Here is a 22,504-nt window from a genome sequence, read left to right as displayed (position 1 = left end):
TAGTATAAAATTAAGATATTTATTTTGAAATGGATTTAGTGTCCTGATCTTCTTTCGAGAAAGCAAAACCAAGTAACGCTCTTATATTTCTTCACGAAGAGAAGAGAGTAGTGTACAGAGAAACGGGTACGTTAGATGGTAGCTAAGCACGCAAGGAGAGGTACTGTACTACTTGTCGCGATGCCAAGGACCAGACAACCTCTCGATTAGTGGGGTTTGATTTCGTCGGGTCTACGAGTTGGTGCCTTGTCCAGGACCAAATCTAAGAGGGATCGATCGATCTCACTTTATGGTACTACTACTAGTACAAGTTAATTAATTAAGCACCCAATAATAAACAAGGACAGCACGGCTGAGTTATGTGATACTACTACTACTACTCCAATTATACGTCCGTCAGAGCAGTTGCACGTACTACTCATACACGACAACCGAATCGGCCAAAACCATTTGGAGGAGCCAACATTTGGTACCAGCAGTACATAACGTATCTAGCACTAGTAGTAGATCGTCATAGGGTATGGCCCGACCCGAGTGCGGCACTTGACTTCACTTCCAGCAGCGGCACCGAGTTCAAGTTGCCTCCAAAACCAAAACCATGGACCAAGACGACCAGGCAGCTTCCATAAAATCATAATGGTGGCTGGTTATCAGTCAGTCGGGCAGACATGTCACATGGTGCCTTCCTGTGGTTTTCCTCAGAGCTGCCAATCGATGGTGGATAGCCCGAGCCTCTCCAGGATCTCATTCGTCTGCGAAAAGTGCCTGTTCAAGATATGCACACAAACAGGCCAAGTCATAATGTGGGTATCTATCAGTGTTCGGAGAATCCTTCAAAGATAACCACCACATGGAAAAGTAGCGTTTGATCTGCTTGGATCGGCCGGCCCCATCAACAGGCCATGAGATGCCGAGATCTAATTGATGTTCAATATTATGCAGAGCCATTAACAGCAGTGAGTGAAAAGGTGAAAGTGATATCCAGTTGCAAAAGTATAAGGCAGGACACTGGCAGGCGAAAGAAAGCGACGGGTGTTCATCGGCTTGGACGGACAGTAGCATTAGGTGATGGTGCAGGTAGAGTTAAAGGTTTGTTCCCGGGATAAATTCATTATAACCCACTGGCCACTACTAGAGAACATGTACGGTGACACAGATGCGAGACATTAGTGGGGTTTCGTACTGCCTGGCCTCACTCAAACAAGTGGTGATAAATATAGCAATTCAATATTGTCAGTGGTAATCGTCCTTTGTATTCTTGTGGCCACCCAAAATCTCCCCTGGTGGCATACCGACATGCAACTGGGAAATCTTTATCATTTCTCTCTAATCTTTCCATCCTTTTCAGTTTTTAGCTTCGACGGGTGGAGTTGAGATTTCATTCATACCCAGGAAAAAGACACCGAAAAAGATTTACAAAGATTGAAAAGAAAACAAACCTGCATCCAAAGAATCCTCTGTTTGCAGACAGGCCTGACGGATGGGCGGATTTTAGAATGTGATGTTTTGTTTCATCAATCAATCTGCAAAAGAGAACAAGCATGTACTATGAATGTCTGGATTGCTAAAGGTCATAGAGATAACAAGCATGTACTCCCAATAGTCTATTTTTTGTTTCGGCATGACTGTTTTACAGTCTGCGGAATTCCAAATGAAAGTAAGCACACCTTATCTTTGCTTGGGCTGAGTTTCCCCACAGAATAAAGACCAATCCTGATTTCTTTTGTGATATTGTCTTGATGACAGCATCAGTGAACTGCTCCCAACCTTTCTTCGCATGTGAGTTGGCTTGGTGTTCCCTCACTGCTCAGAAAAAAAATAAAAGCTATTTAGCAAGATATAACTCCCATACATTTCACAGATTTCTGACTTGATTGTTTTCTTTTTGCAGCTTTGGGTTAGTCCTGGAAGTCAGACTGCCTATGAAAAGCAATATTTTGACAGTCATCTTGCTCCATTTTATAGGATCGAGCAGATCTTTTCAATTCTCATGGCTTTGCTTTTGTTCAACTAGATGAACATTTGTTGCAGATTATATACCCAACTTAGTTACAGCATAGCAACCAACATGCTTGCTGCGTTGTTCTTAACCTCTTATCTAACTTTCTTTGTCGTGTTCTACGTTTTAAAGTGACTATTGCAGTGAGTTTTTTTTTGTTAGTTACTATTTTGACTGCGGCTTGTATTAGCCACTACCGCATCTGACCAGCCTGAAGCTCCTACAATAGCAAATGACAACAATTTCAAATTGCTATTTCAGATTCAGAAAAAAGTATGGAATCCAGTCATGTAAATTTTGCACTGCAACTACTTAGTGGTTCTAATGTCTCTTTTTAATTGAAAAGATTGATGATGTACGTGCCAATTATTCTGGATCGACAATATCCTTGTGTCAGATCCCAATTATATGAACAAGATCAGATAAGTATATGGGTGCAACTCGAGGGAAATATCGGGGAAGAACTGGCCGAATCAGGAGGTCCAGATCTGTATTAAAGTTAGTGTATGGGTAAAGTGTTGTTCTAGGCCAATGGCCAGAAAGAAGAATGATTCTCCATGCCCAATCTCAGCCACAACCTGGCTGTTATGTAGGTTCAGTAGTGACCATGGTGAAAGTAAATAGTACTCCCTCCGTCCGGAAATACTTGTAGAATGGATGTATCTAGATGTATTTTAGTTCTAGATACATCCATTTTTATCCATTTGTGCGATAAGTAATTCCGGACGGAGGGAGTAGTTGTTTCGACACATCTCACCCGTCGAGTGAGGATTGACACGAGCGCTGATGGCCGTTGGATCCAGCGAAGCGTTTATGGGCACACTACACCTAACTGAAGAATTCGACACTAGACCAGGTTCAGCATCTGACACCTTGGCTGATATCTGCCTAAAGCCACTCAGTACAGATTGTGCTACTCAAAGTGTTTTGCAGGTGATGACTTTGTAGTGTCTAGTATGTGCTCTGTATATGACATTAATTTGTTCTCTCTAGAATCTATATAATCATTTTCGATCGTTATATTCTTTTCCCTATGTGTACTTCTGAGCAATTATATTAAAATGGTGTTGCGGTATTTTCAGCTGGATCCTAAAAAGCATGATGATTTAGGTATAGATCATGCTAAATTTTGCTTTGAGGTAAATAACTACAGTTGAAATCTCTTTTTCTGTAGAAATTTCCTTTTTTTTGTTGCAACACAGACCTTTGTAAGCTATTGATGAATTCACACTGAACAATGAATATTGTGATACTGGTTAGGTCTGTCAGCTAGTTGCATCTAAGAACTAAACAATATCTGATGTATTGCAGCATTACAGTTCTGAAGAGATAAATTCAAATGCTAAAACTAAAAGTTGAAAAGATCAATAATTGGAGCATACAATAATCTCAAGGTCATACTTCCACACTAGCAGGAGTAAACGAGGCACTGTAAAACAAGTCCTACAATCGTATTCAGCATTAAGGCCATGGGAAGCTTTGATAAAAAATAAAGATTTTTTACCGGGCACACACATAACATAGCTGTCAGAGATTTCACAAGATACCCCTTATCCTTGCAAAGACAACTCTAGGTCTACAATGCTAAAAAGAAAAGGGTCCACAATTTGCCACCAAGCTAAAGTAAGCTAATAACATCAAACACAACAAAAAAGAAAAATACAGCTGCAACTACAAGAATACAGTGAAGTACAGCTAAATAGAACAAAAGATAACATAGTTTCTGTAATCAAAATTGAAGTGCAGAAAGTAATTTAAATCGGTATGCACGAATAAGAGCTAACGAACAACAAATGTTTCATCCTGATGAGAAAAACAGGCTTACCTGTTAGCACGGTATTGAGCATAAGAATACCCTGCAAGATAAATGTTTTTTTTCTCGAGTTAGTAAACACATCTCCAAAGAAAGTTAAAAGAAAACTTATGGTGTGCTGCTGGGAAATGAGGAAAGAGAACAAATTTGGCTATAGGCAGTAGCAGGCATTGTTTTCTACTCCTATATTAGTATATTTCTTCTCATGAAGCTACTTTGTTTCAGGTTCATCATGGCCTTGTTGCCCATTCAAGTAGATTTTAATTTTTAGAACAAAATATAGTGTATCAAGCCAATTGCTTCTCTGGTATCCTATATAGGATAAATGGTAAGAAAATGTAAAATTACTTAGTTTAGTTGATAACTGTAGTGACATGTTGGCATAGATTTGGCCAAAAATAGAATATAAATGGTAGTGAAATTACACAAAACTGTTTTTGTGGACTTCTAGAGTGAAGGCACATGATTTTGCGGACTTGGTAGATATCCGCTCTGCTAAACAGCTGCAAGACTGCATGAGTCCTTCGCAGTTGTAACATGTAAAAATATGCACATTGTTTCATGGTACATTAATACATATCGATCCTAGTATTGCAAGGGCGATTAATATTAAGGTAAACTAGAATATAAACATGTTGTTTGAGTGCATATACTATTTACTCTTGTTAAGCTTCATGGACTAGCCAACGCAACCAAAAGTCCAAACTGATGGAAAGGGCTAGACAATCCACATATATACTTCAACACCCCCTCTCACACGTGATGCGGAAAGTCAACACGTGGATAGACTCAGAGGTATGGCTCAAGAGGCCTATACGTCGACAAGGGGGGGCACCAATTTTTGGATAAATTGCGAAAGCCAGGACTTGAACTCAAGACCTTAGACTCTGATACCATGTTATGAAAGCAACTTATCTCTATTGAAGCCTCTCATACCATGTTAAGCTTCATGCACTAACCAGTGCAACCAAAAGTCCGAACTAATGGAAAGGGCTAGACAATCCAAATATACACTTCAACAAATCTAGCGTTTTATCAAACAATTTTACCTGCACAGCCCATCTTTCCAAATTCCCATGAGATGGTATAGTACACCCTACATCTTTATGCAGCTCTTTAAATATGTTTTGTAAGCTGGAAGGAATTTTGATCCCCTCTGGTACTGAAAACGACAATCCCATGGCCTGACCAGGACCATGGTATGGATCCTGAAAAGTAGACAATCTGCAACATGAGACACTAAAAACAATTGCTACCAATGAATCTACACTTTTACAATAAACAAATCAGAAACTTAGTCTGTCATCATTAGGCAGCCACCATTAGTTATTCCGTTATGTTAAAGCAGAAATAAAAAAAATAGACTGTAAACACTGAAATCAGAAACTTACTGCATGATACAGATGCATAGTAGGTTCAAAGACAAATGAAGACCATATGGTAAATACAGCAAGCAAATAAGGATCACCGACTAATAGCTGAATGAAAGGCATATATATGTCAGGCATATTTTCAGGCTACAAAGTGTTGTGGCAAATATGCCAGACACCACAATATGATCACACAAATAAAATAGCCTCAAACCAGTTATTCTGGCGTGATAATATGAAAATGCAGAACAGCAGCAACAGTTCCTGTCCCTGCATATGGCACTGCCAAATTATACTATCCATGTTTCAGTTTAATGTCATTACTCCATACAGCAGGCAGCACTGTAACTACAGATCAGTTATTCTAGCATAATATGAATATGCAGAACAGAAGCAACAATTTCCATTTCTGCATACGGCATTGTCAATTTTTTTTAACCATATTTCAATTTGATGGCCTCACTCCATACAGCAAGCAGCATTGTAACAAAAAGAAATTCCAGGCCAAAGTCAGACCAAATGGCAAAATCTTTACATAAATACGCGCTATATGATCCTCAGAATGAAGTTAAATTAGCGAAACTGTCGCGCATTTCTTCACAGTGAAGCAGCAGGTGAACAAGTACAGGATTCGTGAACTTCAGTGACTTGGTATTTGGGTACCTGGCCGATGATGACGGCTTTGACGTCGTGGAAGGGGGTGGTGTGGAGCGCGTGGAAGACGAGGTGGGGCGGCGGGTAGACGGGCACCTTGGCGTGCAGGCGCTCGTGGGCGACGAAGCGGCAGAGGTCGAGCGCGTAGGGCTTGCGCAGCTCCCCGGACAGCGCCTCCAGCCACGTCTCCTCCACGAGCAGCTCCTCCAGCTTCGCGGCGCCGCCGGCCGCTAGATGCGAAACCCCAACGGTACAGTTATTAGAACCCTAACCAGGGTCGGGAGAACGGGGGGTTTGGACTTTGGAGGGAGAGGGGGGTACCTTTGGACTCGGCGAGGCGGAGGTTGCGGCGCGCGCGGGCGAGCGCGAGGTTGGTGTCGGCCCTGCGGCGCTGCTCCGGCGAGAGCGGGGAGTGGTCGGAGGAGGGGGAGAGGGAGGCGGCGGGGACGACGACGGTGGCGGCGGCGGTGCCGGCTGCGCCGGAGCGGAGGCGCTTGGCGGGGCGGACGAAGAAGTCGGCGATGGTCTTGGGGGCGGTGGGGGGCGACGGCGCCATGGGGGTGGGGGTGGGGAACGAGCTTCGATTGGGGTTTCGGTAGGCCGCGCTGTTGCTGGGAGGGGGAGGAAATGGGCGCGCGACCGCGGGATTTTTGGGCGCTCGCCGCCGGGACCTCCTATGTGACGCTCGCTGCGTCTAACAGAAGCGATCCGCACAGGGGCGAGAGAACCCGGCCCGGCCCATTAACCTGTATCGTGTTTTCTATCTTCGTACGCATGTAAGCAAGCATGTAGTACGTCTCAAACAAAACGTCGGACTTTTTAAAAAAAAAATGCGAACACAAAACAGAAAGGTAAATGCTTGCAGCCGGAGCACCGGCCAAATCGTTCGGCCGGTCGCTCGCAGCCCGCGCGCGCTGACAAACAGCCTTGCAACATTTTTTCGCTCAGATTTACTGCAACCATGTATAAATTTAATGCAAACGTTTGTCATTTTGCTACATTTTATTCATTTAAAAAAGCTACATCCATGCTTGGTTGTAACTCGAGTTCGTTGAATTTTTGCTAGATCCGACGTTTTGACTTTTGCTACTTTTAGGCGGTGAAGAAAAAATTGAAAAATGGCGGAAAAAAAATAACTTCTCAACATTTTTAGAAACCCGGAACAAATTATGGAAATGAAATATTTTTCCAGACTTGCCAACTTTTAGGAAAATCACGAGCATTTTATGAAATTAGGTACAAAATTGATAAAACATGAACATATTTTTTATCAACTGAGCAATTTTTTAAACCCAGAATAAATTTTCGAAAAGGCAAACATATTTTCAAATGGGCAAACAATTTTTGAAAGTCACAAACATTTTTAAATTTCTAAAAAGTATTTTTTAGAAACAAACAAAGACTTTTTTTAAAATATGTACAACATTTTGAAAATGCAAACATTATTTAAAAAATTAGGAACATTATTTGAAGTTATGAACAAAACTTGAAAATGGGAAACAATTTTCAACTTCTGAATATTTCTAGAAACCGAGACAAAAAATACAAAAATGAATCATTTTCCAAACATGGAAACTTTTTATGTAAATCACGAACATTTTTATTAAATTATGAATAAAATTGAAAAAATATGAACATGCTTCGAAAATCTGAGAAAGTTTTGAGACCGGAAAAAAAGTTGGGAAAGGCAAACATTTTTTAAATAGGAAAACAATTTTTGAAAATGACTAACATTTTTTAAATTTGTAAACAAAAAATTAAAACAAAGAAAAATCATAAAAATGAAAAAGATCCGAAAATCAAGAAAATTTGAACTTGAAAAAGAAACAAAACATAAAACAAAGAAATGGAAAAAGAAACCGAATATATAAATGAAATAAAAAACAAAGAAAATAAAAAGAAAAAACAAACACAAAATAAAACCCCCAAAACGGTAAAAAAACCAAAAACGGATTTGGGAACCTTGTGGAAGGTTCCCAAAACCGGTTGCCTCTCTATGAGGGAGTGGGTTGGCCCAATTTTGCGCTAGGGAACCGCTTGTGCAAAGCCGTGGCAATTTGACGCAAAGAACGGTAAATAGGGAATTCCCTCGTCGTCGTCGTGGACACCGAGGCGATTTTTCTGCCATGTGGAAGGTGGGCTCAACTGCGCTCGAAAAGAATGCCATAGCGAAGGCCTCGAACGCTTGAAGAAGCAGGAATCTCGCCCAAAAGTGGTGCACTGACTCACCCAGCCGTTGAGTGGTCGAGGACGGGTTTGAACCGAACCCCATTCTCAAGGGATGTTTAGGTTGGGTGACAGGTGGGTTTAATTTTTGGATTCCCATTGGGTGTGCTCTCGCCAATTCGGTCGTCGGGTCCTTGACGGGACTGCGTACCGAACCAGCCACTTGGCTTGAATTGTTCCCGGGGCTGGATAGAAGCTCCAAGTTGTTGAGTTTGTCCGAGAGGTCGACGACTAGGATGTGTACCGCTCTTAGTTTCGATGATTGGTACGAGGAGCCCTTGACTGGGCGTTCGACGATACTAACTTGATGCGTGATGGGCGGGATGTGGATGTCCCTGTCGTCAGGTTTGATCCCGATCCGACCATAGATCGTGCCCTGACCATTAGTCATGCTCAAAGCCTGGATCTGGTCGAGTAATATGTGCAATGTTGGGGTTTCGGCAGTGCTTATGCCGCATAGGTGCTCGGGGGCAGCTGGTGTTCCTGATCCCTCGACGGTACCTGAGATCACACTTTGGGAGAGCTCGACTGACGCGAGTTCGGACGCCCCGAGCCTGTCGGGCTTTAAGGCCGGATCAGGGATGAAGTTTTTCTCAATGATTGGGTTCACGGACTCGGAGGACAAAGCGTCGAGGTCCGTGCTCTCCTTTAATGGGGTGGAAAGCTCGATTAACACACGATCTCCCCGAGGGTCGGCGACGAACTCTAGGCTCCCAAACCTAACTTCATGACCGGGGGCAAATTTTTCATATCTGATCGAGGTGGCCGACCGAATCAGCGTGCAGAACGATGCTTCCGAGCGCGAAGATTTGTCCGGGGACGAACAAGTCCCTGTTATGGACCTCCTCGCGGCGATCCCACAGTGGAACTCTCAATGAAATCGCCAATGTCGGTGTAAAAACCGGCAGATCTCGGGTATGGGGTCCCGGACTGTGGACCTTGGATCGATGGATTGTAGGAAGAAGGGGGAGACATCGGTTTACCCAGGTTGTGGCCCTCCTATGGAGGTAATATCATACGTCCTGCTTGATTGTGTTGATGAAGATGATTACAGAGTAAATCTACCTCGAAATCATTTATGCTAAACCCTAGATGATTCAGCCTCTCCCTACACGGATAGGGGCCTCTGGTTTATATAGACACGAGGGACCATAGGGTTTACAAGTTACCGACTATTAGTCGGGGATAGATGAGCCGACCTAGTCCTTCTAAACTTGAAGTACACGCCAATCCTCGGAGTCGCCCTTCCTGCGTACGGAGTTATCAACTATCAGGACTCTAATGATTCGGTCCATGGGTCGGCGTCCCGAGGTCCCCTTAATCCAGGACTCCCTCAGCAGGTTACGTAACTTTTCGTACCAGCTTCGTAGGTGTAGGATTAGTGTGTATTCCAAGCATCATGTTTCGCTGTGCTAACCATATGGTTCACAACATAGTAAAGAAAATGATTATTTATATCAAAAACTAACAAGTAAGAAATAGATCGCACGAGCAAGGCACACCATGACATTGCGGAGATCTTGCCAAAGGAAAGAGATGGCGATAGGAAGACATAAATCAACAATGTAGATTAGGTGTTAGTCTTATAGGTTACTAGATCATGATTGGCGCGCGTTGCTACGCCCGTTTAATTTTTCAATAGAGTAATAGTAATTTCAAAAATAGATAGACATGGAAGAATTGGATTCCTATTTTCATGAAAGAACTTATGAACCTACACCAATATTTATTATTTTATATATATATCATGTTGTATATTTTCCGGGTCATGTTGACCATCCTCTTAGTTCCATGTCTACCAAGTTTTTTCTAGCATCTCATATATTGGATAATAAATTTACAACATAGGCATTTCATGACCATGAAGTGCCAAGAAGTGCCGTGCAAGGAAAGTGGAAACAAATGGCATTTCATGAAACTGATCACTATAGTAATCTTGCCAAAGCTTCTCAGCAAAACACATTGAAATAATAGTGGTGTGACATCCTTGCAAAGGCCTATTTTCTCTTAGTTACATGTATAAGTGACATCAACAATACAATTAAAGGATGGAGTATATGGATTAATGTGGAAAGCTGCAATGCTTTCACTGGATGGGTGAGCTCCTCAACCTTTGGTGTACTCCGAATACTTGCGTCATGTATATTTGTAAAGGAAAAAAGATGTGGAAATACTACATATACGGAACCAAAATACAACCGTGACCTTTCTGTTTAGATCAACACAAACGAACATTCTGTATAAATAACAGTCCAAGACACAACAAATAATGTTTGGTGAGCCATTTGGCCCCACTTGTTTATGGACATACATTACAAACTTATAACTATATAAAAAATATACAAAGATGAGCGCACTTTATTTTTATCTAGGATGAAACTACACAATCAATGTTAGCTTTAGTTGGTTCAGTGCATGTATATAAATCATCGACACTTACGGTCGCAACGGCATTAGTCTCCATCAAATCTAATGAACAAGAACATGAACATATGTGAGGACTAAAATGGACTAAATTAAATATGCACCATAAAGAGAACTATCATTACAAATTTGTACACAACCAGATAACCGATGTAGATGTTTCAAATAAGACAAACATATATAGTAGGAGGATCCATTTGGCAAAAAAAAAACATAAAATGTAAGAGCTATTTATTCTAAAGTATAATGTAAGGAAAAGATAATTCGAGAAATGAAAGGACCATACAATTTGAACAACTACTCATCCAAATACCTTAAGAATCAGGGAATTCTTTATTGCAAATACTAACATAAGAAGAAATAAATGGTGCCTAAAATTCTTTATTCCAAATCATAATGCTAATAATTTGGCATATCATTATTGTACTGCAAGATGAAGCGGCAAAGTAGAGTGATCATGGTCATTCCATCGTTGTCTATCAATGTTGAACTCTAAACACACAAATTCCTTTCTAAATCATTTAGCAAACTCTTCTTCAATTTTATACGCCACTTTTCAAGTGTATCAAGAAGTACTTTATTGCAAGGAAACATGGCACCCAATTCAGGCGGGCATGATTGCCGGCCATACGAAGCATTACTCTTCCAACACTTTTTTAGTGTGACGAGTAGTCTGGACAAAAAATAGAAAAATTGACATAAATATTTGTCACAAAAGATACACACTTTACCTATATATTGTAACCCATAAGCCTAACATGTCTGTAATTTAAAATGTATGGCTACCATATTATCTTATTTAGAGAAACCAAACAACAAACTGGGTTCGTACTTCATACATACATACTCTACGATAATAACAATAAAGGAATAAGACATGAGAAGTCGAGCGACATGGCTCTTATTCCTTGGAGAACATAATAGATATTTATTCAAAGCTGAGATGATCTACTGGAAAGAACGTCCACAAGGAGAACACCGAATTAAAAGAGCATTCAATATTTTGTAACAAAAATAATATAGAGCTGGATATACATTTGCATGAAGAATTGTTTCACCTGATAGAAAATCAGCAACTTGACATCCCTATCCTATTTTGCTCGGTTCAATAATAGCTTGTTGGACATCACTGCTGAAAGCTGTGCGATTCCGTGCTGAAGTGTGTGTTTCCTGTTGCTTGAGAGAGCCCAACCACATGAATACATGAGCAACGAAATAACATTTCTTGCAAAAACGGATAACCTGCAATCTCTGCTAAAGCAGAACGACTAAAATCATGATCATAGTAAGATGATATTTTTCTAAAATGAGGAATCAATCTCCGAGCACCTCCTTTAGAAGGCAGCATTTCGCAAAATGTCTCGAAGTCCACTTAGCTCTAAAGAGACTACTCATAGCAGCAACCCATTGGTACAGATCAAACCTGTTTTTTGTGATCCATGAAGATAAATTTCGCTCCATGGAGGATCATATCGAAGGGTAACATAATCTGCAGAGTCGTATAGACACATGTTGGTCCAACGCTGACCCTCTCGGATAATGTTCCGTCGCACTGAAAAAATGCGATAGGGCACATTCTTTTTATTGAATTGAACCACACTGAGGCTTGCAAAACAAGGATTAGCTAAAAAAGAGATGCACATAGGTAGGACGCAGAGATCAGGATAATAAACCAGGCCTATACATGGTGATGTGAGCTATATATGCTTACGCTTTTTCAGGAAAGCATGAAGGCAACATATGAAGAGTATCATCTTCTATTTTACGAAGAGCCTCTATATGCATAAATTGAACAGTGGATGTGCATTTTTAAGATTTCTTGGTTGATCTTGTCTGCATCACCAAGCATGGCACTGCAAGCAGGGTCCCAAACAATCAATGCACAACAGTGGGCCTGACCATGCTCCTTACATACATTGACAGAGTGTGCCTATGACTTCAACAAATCTCTTCATGAGAAAAGCTCCTTCCAGAAATACTTCATTCCTTTGTACGCATTAACGCCCTCAGAAGCATCCTGCCATGGGAAAATGCAAACATGTATAAAGATCTTGTTTTCTTTCCAGTGAGAACGAACATGAGAAAACAATCATTTATAAAAATAGCTCTATTAAATTAATATAAATTACTTGCTCGAAGGCCTTAAAACAAACAAAGTTTGTTGGTTGTCAGAATAACATCTATCTGAAGCCAAAAAAAGAACTTGATAGACCATGGTAAATGAGGCATGCAATAAATGCCAACAACTTTATGATAACTAAGAATGAAGTATCGACTGTTAAAATAGATAAATCAAAGATTGAATCTTAGCTTCATTATTCAGCGGTAGATCATAATCATATTTGTTCTAAAAAAAACTAAAAGATCCAAAGTATGTACCTAAATAAAATAGCAAGATGAATGAACTGGTATACTGACCAGCACCTGCTGTGTGCAGTGCGCATCATGATCGCCAGTATATGACAGTGCCACACCACACACACCCAAACCTTTCCTCTTCAATCATGCTAAGTAATCAATGGAGAAAGAAAGCATGAATGCGTTCCATTCATAAACGTGCTCGTACCTCGGCCAAACGCTGCGAACCAGCCCATCTGATGGGATCCCTCTAGCAGCTCCAAAGATAATGGCGGATGCACGCTTGCTTGCCTGCCTGCAGGGTAGATTGATTCTGTTCTAAACTTTGGCATGGGTTTACATAATTAGCAAGTAGTACAAGTAACAGTTGCCGCTAGCTTCATTATTTTCTACATGATCGATGGGGTTAGTAGTTCCAATTTCCAAACCAAGAGGCGTCTGTTGCATTCGATCGAGTTTGTTTGATAAGTAGAGTAGTAAGATATTTCTGGAGGAAGGAGTTGGGAACCAATTTTCTTGCTCACCTGTGTCGTCTCCTGCGACCTTAGTTGGTCAACGGGCTCTATGTCCTGGACCTTTCCTGGTAAGAAGGTCCACTCAGCTGCCCAACTCTAGGGGACAGCTCTGAATTTTGCTCTCTGCTTTGCCGCCCAGATGCAGTACTTCCTGATGATGTGTGGCGGCTGGAGAATGCAATCCTTACATACTATGCCATATGCATTTGGTCATGATTAAATTAAGTTTGGCTCAGAAACCATGGCTAGATCATTATGCCGTGGAGTAGTTCAGTGGGTGGGTCTAAATCTGACATCCACTCTTTTCATGCTAGGAACACAAACATTGTCAAACCGGTGTCAAACAAATTTCTTACGGCATCGCTGCCCAACCAACAATATTTTAATGTACTCGGCATCGACCACGTCGATTTAGGAAAAGATCGAACCTGTAGAAGACCTCGTTCTCTTGTCCTCCGGTTCCAGATCGAATGGACCATGGCGTCCTTGTTCCAGATCGACTCTTCTTCCCATCCTCCCGTCCTCATCCTCTCATATTCCTCTCACCATCGAAAGGCACAGAGCAGAGGGACAGGGAGGCGGAGATGAAAGGGAGCATATAGAAAGAAAGGATTGAGCCCCTGCCTAGCTAGGTGTGGAAAGATTGAGAGAAGGGGAAGGCCCTGCTTGAGGTTCCTAGCGGCGGCGCTGCCGGGGTCATGGGGCGGCTGTTTCGCTCAGGTGGCTTGGACGGGAGGTCTCAGGAGAAGATATCTGATGTGAGAGAGCGAGATGGGCTGGATCGAGAAGGACAGGGCCGAGCGAGGGGTTTGTACGATACGGGGCCCAATTAACCACATAGCTCAGTTTTTTCTTTCGAAGCAGCAGCCCCTTAGGATAGGAGATCTGATGGCCAAAAACGTTCAGATCCTAAAAATGAACGGCCAGAAATGCAAATCGTTGAGAGAGCTCGTTTTAGGCTCAGTTTTACTGTCCTAAATAGGCAACTCTAACGATTTACAGGTTACAACGGTGCTGATTGTACGCATGGCAATATATGTGATTAAATAGTCCATTGCTACGAAACCATGTGTCAATCATAATAAATGTAGATGGAGTGGATGGGGTAAAGAATTAGGTATTTATAATTAATTAGTCTTTTGTCATCATCATTGAACAATCTCAATTATCATTTAGAATTGAATTTTCCATGTCAATTATTTTTTAAATAATCACATGATTTCCTTAGTCTTGAGAGTTTTCTTGAGTATAAGTTTTAGACCTTTAGTTATCACATTTTCAATGTTCGATGCATCCGCTTTTCAGTTTATTCATCCCTATTTTTCTTTAGCCTTTGTATTTTTTAGATGGCATGCCATACCTGCATGCCTATTGAAGGTTTGTGCCTTAACAAGCATGCAAAGAACTCATCTTCCTTCGTTCCTTTATCGAGCCCGTTTGAATCATATTACTTTCTCCTAGTTACTCCTACACCATAAAAAGCTCTTACAATATTCAATTAGGGACTGTTTGATTTGAGAATAACTTAGGTGGGTGTTTGATTTAAGTCACGCCTTAGGCAAGTCATATTAGGGTCCCACATCACATACACTTGAAAAGTCTGGCAAGATTTCTTTGGGCATGCCAACTTGTGGCTTTCATTTTAAAGAACTAACCTTAGACATGTGTGACAAACATCGTGTGGCAAAGTGTGGCATTGCTGGATATAGAACCAAGCAACCCCTTTGTTTTCCTTCTCATTCCTCATTTCTTAACAAACATTTATTCAGTAGGCAATCTTCCTTTTTAGTCTTACTCTTGTCTCTCTTTCTGCAGTCTCTATCCTCGTTCTCGAGACAGAGAGCCGGGTGAAACAGATAGAGCTTGTAACATCGGTGCACGAGGTTTGACAACCTTGTCCAATCCTTCATTCCTTTATTCTTGAGTTTAAGCCCATCATAACTTTTTTTTTATATTTCAGTTGGGTTGCAATATAAGCAATATGATGTGGGTATCCTCTACTTAACGAAAATGAAGAACCGGGAGCTTATAGGATGACAACACGGAATTGGAAATTAATGAGTCGATCAACAAGTTAATCACATGTTAAATACCACAACGAAAAACAATTTACTAAGCACGCTCACATTATCTAATGAAGCTGCAAAAACATTATGGATGTCCCGCCGGCCCGCGCTATTTAGTCAGTCATCAGATACCACGCATGACGAGAACAGGCAAGAGCATCGCGACGGCAGTGATGGCGGCGGCGCCGGATCCGATGCTGGGCGGCGCGGCGCCGCTGGGGGGCGCGGGCGGGGGCTCGTTCTGGCCGATGACCTTGACGACCATCTTCTGGCCGCGCTCGCAGTGGCCCGTGACGCCGCTGATGAAGTAGAAGGGGCCCGGGCGGTCGAGGCGCACCTCGGTGTCGCCGTTGTTGGAGAAGAAGATGGGGTGCGTCGACCCGCACTTGTCGTACTCCTCCTGCGTCACCTCCATCACCGAGTCCGCCTTGTACTTGAAATCTACCATCAATCCATCACGCGCATCACGTACGTACGTGTTAACCAATCGGGTGGGTGGATCAAAAGCGAGCGGGTGGAGAGCGAGCCTTACGGACGCTGTCGCCGACGAGGAAGCGGTTCTTGGACGCCCAGTCGTTGTACGTGCCGGAGCCGCCGGCCGCCGGCACGACCCACCCGGCGTCCGCGCCGACCTCGAAGTCGGTGGCGCGCGACGCGCCGAAGAGCAGCGCGAGGAGCGCCACGACGGGGAGGAGGCTGCTCGCCATGGCCGGACGACGACAACACGGTCAGCTCCGGCCTGATCTGATCTGGTCTTTGTTTCCTCCGGCCCGATCGATCTGATCGACGGTCAGCTCCGTGCGCGAAACTGCAGGTTTACGTCCGATGGATCGGCGATGGCGGGAGCGAATTAATAGGGAGGGAGTGGGGTGGCGAGCCGAGGAGGAGGGCGGTTATGGGCGGCGGGGGAGGTCGAGAATGGCGGAGGCGTCGGGTACGTGGTGCGTCATGGGTGCGCGCGCGGGGGCGGAGTTGCTATTCATGCATGTAGTTATAAGTTACTTTTTTCTATGCAAATTCAAGAATTTTTTCTAGGTAATTAAACAAAACATTTATAATGATTTTTGTATTACCGTTAGTTTTCTAACATTTATCCATATATTTTTTAACAAATTTTTCACAGCAACGCTCGGTGCATTGTCTAGTATATAAAGAAAGTGTATCATTTATTTTAAAAAGTTCACCATGTATTAAAAAATGTTCAAGATGTATTAAAAAGGTTGAATGCATATATTAAATAAATTCACCCCTTGAGTACTACATTTTTTTCATCATGCATTAATGAAAGAAAAGGAAAGAAACATGCTCTCCAAAAAGAGTAGAGTTCTTGGTCCGTCTCGTGTCTCCGGTGGCTCTAGGACCATGGAGACGGTGGATTCCGACTCTTACCGGTGACAAGTCTCTATTTTTGGATGTTTCTTTGATTTTTTTATTAGGGTTTGTGTCATGTTCACGAAGGCGAGATGACGACAACTCCATCAAGATGAAATAAGGTTCTTCCCGCCTAGCTCCATTTCAATGGTGCATTTAGAAACGTCGGAGGACGTGTGGAGGTGTGTCTCCGACTGATCTCACATGATCAGTCGGCGGTTGTCTTTAGTGACTCTGTTCGGATCTGGTCTTTGTTTTTCTATGTTCGAATATCTTTAAGTTCGTTCCTTTCGATCTATGTGTCTCTTCATTGATGACGGTTGTTGTTCTATTGCGGTGGTCCTATGAGGCCTTAGGGCATCTTCAATATGGACCCTAAAAACCCGCATATGTCTGCACCGGGAGATTCAGACGCACTTTTTTATCCAACGCTATTTTATATCGGTCCGTTCGACAATCCGGACGCACTTTTTCCGCAATCCAAAAAAAATGAGTGGGGCTTTCCTCCCGACCAATGAAAATCACCACGTAATCTCGTTTGCGTTGAATGGCGTAAGACTGCTGCTATTTATCGAAAGGAAAAACAGCTCTATTTCACCAAAATCAACTTCACTTCATCAAATTCACTTTAGAGCAGTTTCATATAGCTTCGCTATAGCAATGACAAGAGAATATTTGGCTTCCATCTAGCTCCAGCTGCAAGGATAGAAAATTTGATGGGAAGAATCTATTTGATTGGTTAAGGAGGAAGGAGGGTGAAGGGGTATCCACTTACTAGTGATAATGGTGGATAATTTTCATTCAACTCCAGCTTCTAGAGTTTTTTGGAGCATCCTCTGAAGAGCTTCATAAAAACTTTGAAATTGTACCTTATTCTAGTTTTTTTTACGGAACGGCATATCATGGAGCTATCCCGTTTGGCTTTTTTTTGGAGCGGGACTAAATTTTAAGGAGCAGAGCAGTTTCAAACATGTTTTAATAATGGATTAATATAGTTGTTTGACGGAAGGCTACAAGGTACTCCAGACCGAAAAACCCGAATCATTGTCTTCGCAAAGACACATACACATTTGATGGTGGTATCTTCGCCAATGCGAGATATTCATCTGTGTAGTCGTCGAAACACCATATGCGATCACTCTCATGCCGCTGTCATTTTTTGATATGCACTAAAGCCAATCAAAGTGTGTGCATTCCTACGCCGAGTCAAGAATCGATAGTTTTGCTCGCAAGCCTCGACGATGCAGACGATAAGTGACCTATGCATTCGATATCGCCTACGGAAGAGGTGAGCCAGATATGTCGATACCTCCACGAAGTAGTCCTTCATGGGCATCTTGTCGCCGAGAGCTCGGTTGCGGGGAATGCATAGCCGACCGACCGTTGATCCACGCCTCTTTTTCTTCGACCCCGCCTCAAATTCGTAAATGAGATGCAACAACACTAGGTTGCCGTCATCGTCGTCAAGGATCAAATATTCTATGTATGTATCATCAGATGAAGATCGACGAGGACACACTCGAGTCTATCTACAAAATGCACACAAAAACGCCATGAATTTCACCCGAACCTACTCCGGGCCAAATCGAGCATGAACGTGCAGGTGTTGGACATACCTCGCCTGAAGCAAAGCCGCGTTGCGCCGCCTTTTTCTTCTCCCCGCCGTCCAAATTGAAGCCGCGTCGCGCCACCCCTTTCTTTTTTCCTGCCGCCCAAAGCAAAGCCAAGCCGCGCCGCCCCTTTCTTCTCTTCACCGCCCGGATCAGTGCCGCGCCGTCCTCTTCCCCTGACGCGCCCCGTCCATAGGCGCCGGAACCACCTGCACCCGCAAGCTACGAGCCCACGCACCTAGCTCCTGGGCGGATCGATGGCACTGCCAAAACTAGGTGGAATGGATGTGGCGTCGGGCTGTGGAGCTTTTGGGCGGTGCGGGGCAACGGATCTTTCAGGCGGCGTGGGGCAGTCGGGGGCAGCACCAAGGGGCGAGGATATGCGGTGGCGGGGAGTGGATGTGGGAAATAAAGCCCACGGAAATGGGTTCGCGTCAACGAAAAGGGGAGTGTACAAAAATGAACGAAATCCCGCACATAAGAAGGAACTGGGTTCGCGGATTCGGGATCCCACAAATAATTGGGATGGGCCAATTTGGGGTATCTGTTCATACAATATTTATTGCAACGAACCGACAGTTATTATAACGAACGCCCCGGTAGAGATGCCCTTACGAGGACGACTTTCCGACTATTTAGTACAACACGTCTTGCCCGACTTCGGCGAGGAAGGGACGATGACGCTGATGCGTCTTCGGCTCACTTTACTGTTTGTAGTCGTCGTTAGGTAGTGTACGAATCTGGTTGTAATTTTATTATTTGAAGCTTTCTTGCAAAAAAAAAAAGATAAATCACCAAAATGGTCCATTTCTTATTTGAATCTCGGGAACAGAGGAGCGAATCCCCAACCCCTATGCAGCCGCGCGCTCCCGCCGAGCGCTCGACAGCCGCGGTCCTGCACGCGCACGTCCTCCACCTCCACCAATGCGGCGGCGCCGGCAACCTCCTCCGCCGCGCGCACGCGGCCGCCCTGACATCCGGCGCGCTCGCCGCGTCCCTGCCCCTCGCCGGCGCGCTCATCCTCTCCTACGCCGCGGTCGCCGACCTGCCCTCCTCCCGCCGCCTCCTCCTCCACCACCCGCTCCGCCTCCGCTCCGCCTTCCTCTGGAACTCCCTCTCCCGCGCGCTCTCCTCGGCCTCCCTCCCCGCCGAGGCCCTGCGGGTCTACAACCTCATGCTCCGCTCCGCCGTCAGCCCGGACGACCGCACCTTCCCCTTCGCCCTCCACGCCGCCGCGGCCGCCGCTGCCGCGCACGCGGCCAAGGGCCTCGAGCTCCACGCCGCCGCGATCCGAACCGGCCACCTGTCCGACGTCTTCGCGGGCAACACGCTCGTCTCTTTCTACGCTGCCTGTGGCTCCGCCCGTGACGCGCGCAGGGCGTTCGATGAAATGCCCGCCCGGGACGTCGTCTCGTGGAACTCCCTCGTCTCTGCGTTCTTGGCCAACAGGATGTTCGATGACGCGAGGCGCGCATTGGTCAGTATGATGGGGAGCGGGGTCCCTGTGAGCGTGGCAAGCTTGGTCTCGGTTCTGCCTGCCTGTGGCGTGGAGCAGGAGCAGGGGTTTGGGTTGGCTGTGCATGGACTCGCGCTGAAGACTGGGCTGGTCACCGTGCTCAATCTTGGAAATGCATTGGTTGATATGTACGGGAAATTTTGTCAAGTGGAGGCATCGATGCAGGTGTTCGATGTAATGCCAGAGAGAAATGAGGTTTCTTGGAATTCTGCCATAGGTTGTTTTCTTAATTCAGGGCTTTATGGAGATGTGCTGGCCATGTTTAGGGAAATGTCAGAGCGTGGAGTTACGCCAGGGTCTATCACATTATCAAGTTTGCTACCTGCTTTGGTTGAGCTTGGTTATTTTGATCTGGGGAGGGAGGTACATGGGTATAGTATAAAGAGAGCAATGGACTCTGATATTTTTGTTGCCAATTCACTTGTGGATATGTATGCCAAACTTGGATCTCTGGACAAAGCCTGCACTGTCTTTGAAAAGATTGAGGTACCCAATGTGGTGTCATGGAATGCAATGATCGCTAATCTTGTGCAAAATGGAGCTGAGACTGAGGCATTCCGTCTTGTTATCAAGATGCAAAAGGATGGGGAACGGCCAAATTCAATAACTCTGGTGAATGTACTTCCAGCTTGTTCAAGGATGTCCTCTCTAAAGATAGGGAAACAGATCCATGCATGGTCGATCCGTACAGGATTAGTATTTGACTTGTTCATATCGAATGCTCTGATCGATATGTACGCGAAGTGCGGGCAGCTGAGCTTGGCGCAAAATATTTTTGACTTGTCAGAGAAGGATGATGTGTCATACAACGCGTTGCTTCTGGGTTATTCTCAGAGTCCATGGAGTTTTGAATCTCTTAATCTATTTAAGGAGATAAGGTCTGTGGGAATCGAGTATGATGCTATTTCTTTCATGGGTGCTCTGACTGCATGTACCAATTTATGTGCATTTAAACAAGGGAAAGAAATTCATGGTGTTTTAGTAAGGAGATTGCAAAGTAATCATCCCTTTCTGGCTAATTCACTGCTAGGTTTGTATACTAAAGGTGGAATGCTTGATACTGCAACAAAGATCTTCAATAGGATTACAGAGAAGGATGTTGCTTCATGGAATACCATGATCATGGGATATGGAATGCACGGCCAAATTGATGTTGCTTTCCATTTGTTTGATCTGATGAAGGACGATGGTGTTGACTATGATCATGTCTCTTACATTGCAGTGCTGTCGGCATGCAGCCATGGTGGGCTTGTTGAGAAAGGAAAACAGTACTTCAGTCAAATGCGTGCCCAAAATTTAGAGCCACAACAAATGCATTATGCTTGTATGGTTGATCTTCTTGGGCGTACTGGACAACTGACTGAATCTGTTGAACTAATCCTAGACATGCCTTTTCATGCCAATTCCGATGTGTGGGGAGCACTGCTTGGGGCTTGCAGAATACATGGAAACCTTGAAGTAGCACAATATGCAGCAGAACATTTGTTTGAGTTGAAGCCAGAGCATTCGGGTTACTACACACTGCTGATAAACATGTATGCTGAGGCTGCTAGGTGGAATGAAGCAAACAAGATCAGGAAATTAATGAAATCCAGGAAGGTACAGAAAAACCCAGCCTATAGCTGGGTACAGAGTGGCGACAAGCTACAAGCTTTTCTTGTGGGGGACGGTTAGCTCCGCTGCGATAAGTTTAAATTGACTGGCAATGTAACAGATGGTGCACAGATGGAGTCTTCCACTACGAATGAAATGTATATAGCACTATAATATTGCTTGTTCAACAAATCTGATAAGTGTTGTCGCTGTAATAGTGAAGGAATGCGATGAGGAGTGCACTGACTTTTAGAAGACCGTAGTCGTCGATGGCTGCACTGTATGACCTGACAAGAATCACATAAAGATGAGCAATATTAATTGGCACTGCCGCGGTCGACATATCTTTGCTAATGGAGTTTAGCCTAGTGATGGAAGAGAAGGTAATCATTCTTAGACAACTTGTCTCTCCATAAAAACAGTGAGCAGTTCTGAACTTTCCTCTGGAAATTATCTCCTGTAACGAGCCATTCCTAGTTTAGGGCAAATCTCCTTTGCCGCTGAAAATTTCAGACAGTGACTTTTCTGTAGTTCTTCTGGAACCTCCTTTGACACTGAACAGTTCAGATAGTGACTGTTCTGTAGTTCTTCTGGCAAATCTCCTTTGGCAAAACCTACCGATAGTTCTGGGAAATTTTCCTTTTGGCAAAGCCTGCCTATAGTTCAGCAAATGTCCTTTGACAAAACTACATATAGTTCGGCAAATGTCCTTCGGCAGAACTACCTATTCTTCTGATCTCCGTCGTTACATATGCTTTAGCTTTAGCTATAGATTGCTATCTTGGCACATCCCCTTCGGCGCTAGGTTTAGCTTCTGTCTTGTCTGGGAAAATCCCCTTTGGCACTAAATCTTACTTTTGCTATCTGGCAAAATCTCCTTTGGTGGTTACTGATACTGTATGAGGGAATTCTCCTTTGGCATTAGCATTAAGCGTGCTGTCCATTCATATTTGTCCGAACATTAACCTGCTGTTCAAAGACCGTTCTTT

General features: G+C 43.8%; 3 protein-coding genes and 1 long non-coding RNA gene across 4 annotated transcripts; 1 reads left to right on the top strand and 3 right to left on the bottom strand.

Moving 5' to 3' along the window:
* Positions 1-258: 258 nt before the first annotated feature.
* Positions 259-6,407, bottom strand: LOC123428381 (uracil-DNA glycosylase, mitochondrial). Its single transcript, XM_045112579.1, has 7 exons — positions 6,158-6,407; positions 5,846-6,066; positions 4,862-5,020; positions 3,825-3,855; positions 1,668-1,803; positions 1,440-1,523; positions 259-765 (listed from the first exon to the last, which is right to left on the bottom strand). The coding sequence occupies exons 1-7, from the start codon at positions 6,390-6,392 to the stop codon at positions 699-701; spliced, it is 933 nt and encodes a 310-aa protein (XP_044968514.1). The 5' UTR covers positions 6,393-6,407; the 3' UTR covers positions 259-698.
* A 5,898-nt stretch (positions 6,408-12,305) lies between these two features.
* Positions 12,306-13,949, bottom strand: LOC123428383. The gene is made up of 3 exons (XR_006622536.1): positions 13,369-13,949; positions 13,053-13,139; positions 12,306-12,503 (listed from the first exon to the last, which is right to left on the bottom strand). It is a non-coding gene; the product is annotated as an uncharacterized LOC123428383 (long non-coding RNA).
* Positions 13,950-15,423: 1,474 nt separating this feature from the next.
* On the bottom strand, positions 15,424-16,344 carry LOC123428382 (mavicyanin-like). Its single transcript, XM_045112581.1, has 2 exons — positions 15,958-16,344; positions 15,424-15,866 (listed from the first exon to the last, which is right to left on the bottom strand). Exons 1-2 carry the CDS (start codon positions 16,130-16,132, stop codon positions 15,550-15,552), a joined length of 492 nt encoding a protein of 163 aa, XP_044968516.1. The 5' UTR covers positions 16,133-16,344; the 3' UTR covers positions 15,424-15,549.
* Positions 16,345-19,259: 2,915 nt separating this feature from the next.
* Positions 19,260-21,770, top strand: LOC123431216 (pentatricopeptide repeat-containing protein At1g18485-like). The gene has a single exon (XM_045115043.1). It carries the CDS (start codon positions 19,260-19,262, stop codon positions 21,594-21,596), a length of 2,337 nt encoding a protein of 778 aa, XP_044970978.1. The 3' UTR covers positions 21,597-21,770.
* The last annotated feature ends 734 nt before the right edge of the window (positions 21,771-22,504 follow it).

The sequence above is a fragment of the Hordeum vulgare genome, chromosome 2H (assembly GCF_904849725.1).
Source record: "Hordeum vulgare subsp. vulgare chromosome 2H, MorexV3_pseudomolecules_assembly, whole genome shotgun sequence".
NCBI lineage: Eukaryota > Viridiplantae > Streptophyta > Magnoliopsida > Poales > Poaceae > Hordeum > Hordeum vulgare.
The sequence above is the reverse complement of the archived record's forward strand: the minus strand, read 5'-3'. Positions and strand labels throughout refer to the sequence as shown.

Excerpts from the sequence above, each read along its gene's own strand:
- LOC123431216 (XM_045115043.1), top strand. The coding sequence starts at position 19,260 with ATGCAGCCGCGCGCTCCCGCCGAGCGCTCGACAGCCGCGGTCCTGCAC.
- LOC123428382 (XM_045112581.1), bottom strand. The coding sequence starts at position 16,132 with ATGGCGAGCAGCCTCCTCCCCGTCGTGGCGCTCCTCGCGCTGCTCTTC. Across the intron at positions 15,867-15,957 it reads CCTCGTCGGCGACAGCGTCC|ATTTCAAGTACAAGGCGGAC; the intron begins GTAAGGCTCGCT and ends GATTGATGGTAG.
- LOC123428381 (XM_045112579.1), bottom strand. The coding sequence starts at position 6,392 with ATGGCGCCGTCGCCCCCCACCGCCCCCAAGACCATCGCCGACTTCTTC. Across the intron at positions 6,067-6,157 it reads CCGCCTCGCCGAGTCCAAAG|CGGCCGGCGGCGCCGCGAAG; the intron begins GTACCCCCCTCT and ends TTTCGCATCTAG. Across the intron at positions 1,524-1,667 it reads TCAGCCCAAGCAAAGATAAG|ATTGATTGATGAAACAAAAC; the intron begins GTGTGCTTACTT and ends TCTCTTTTGCAG.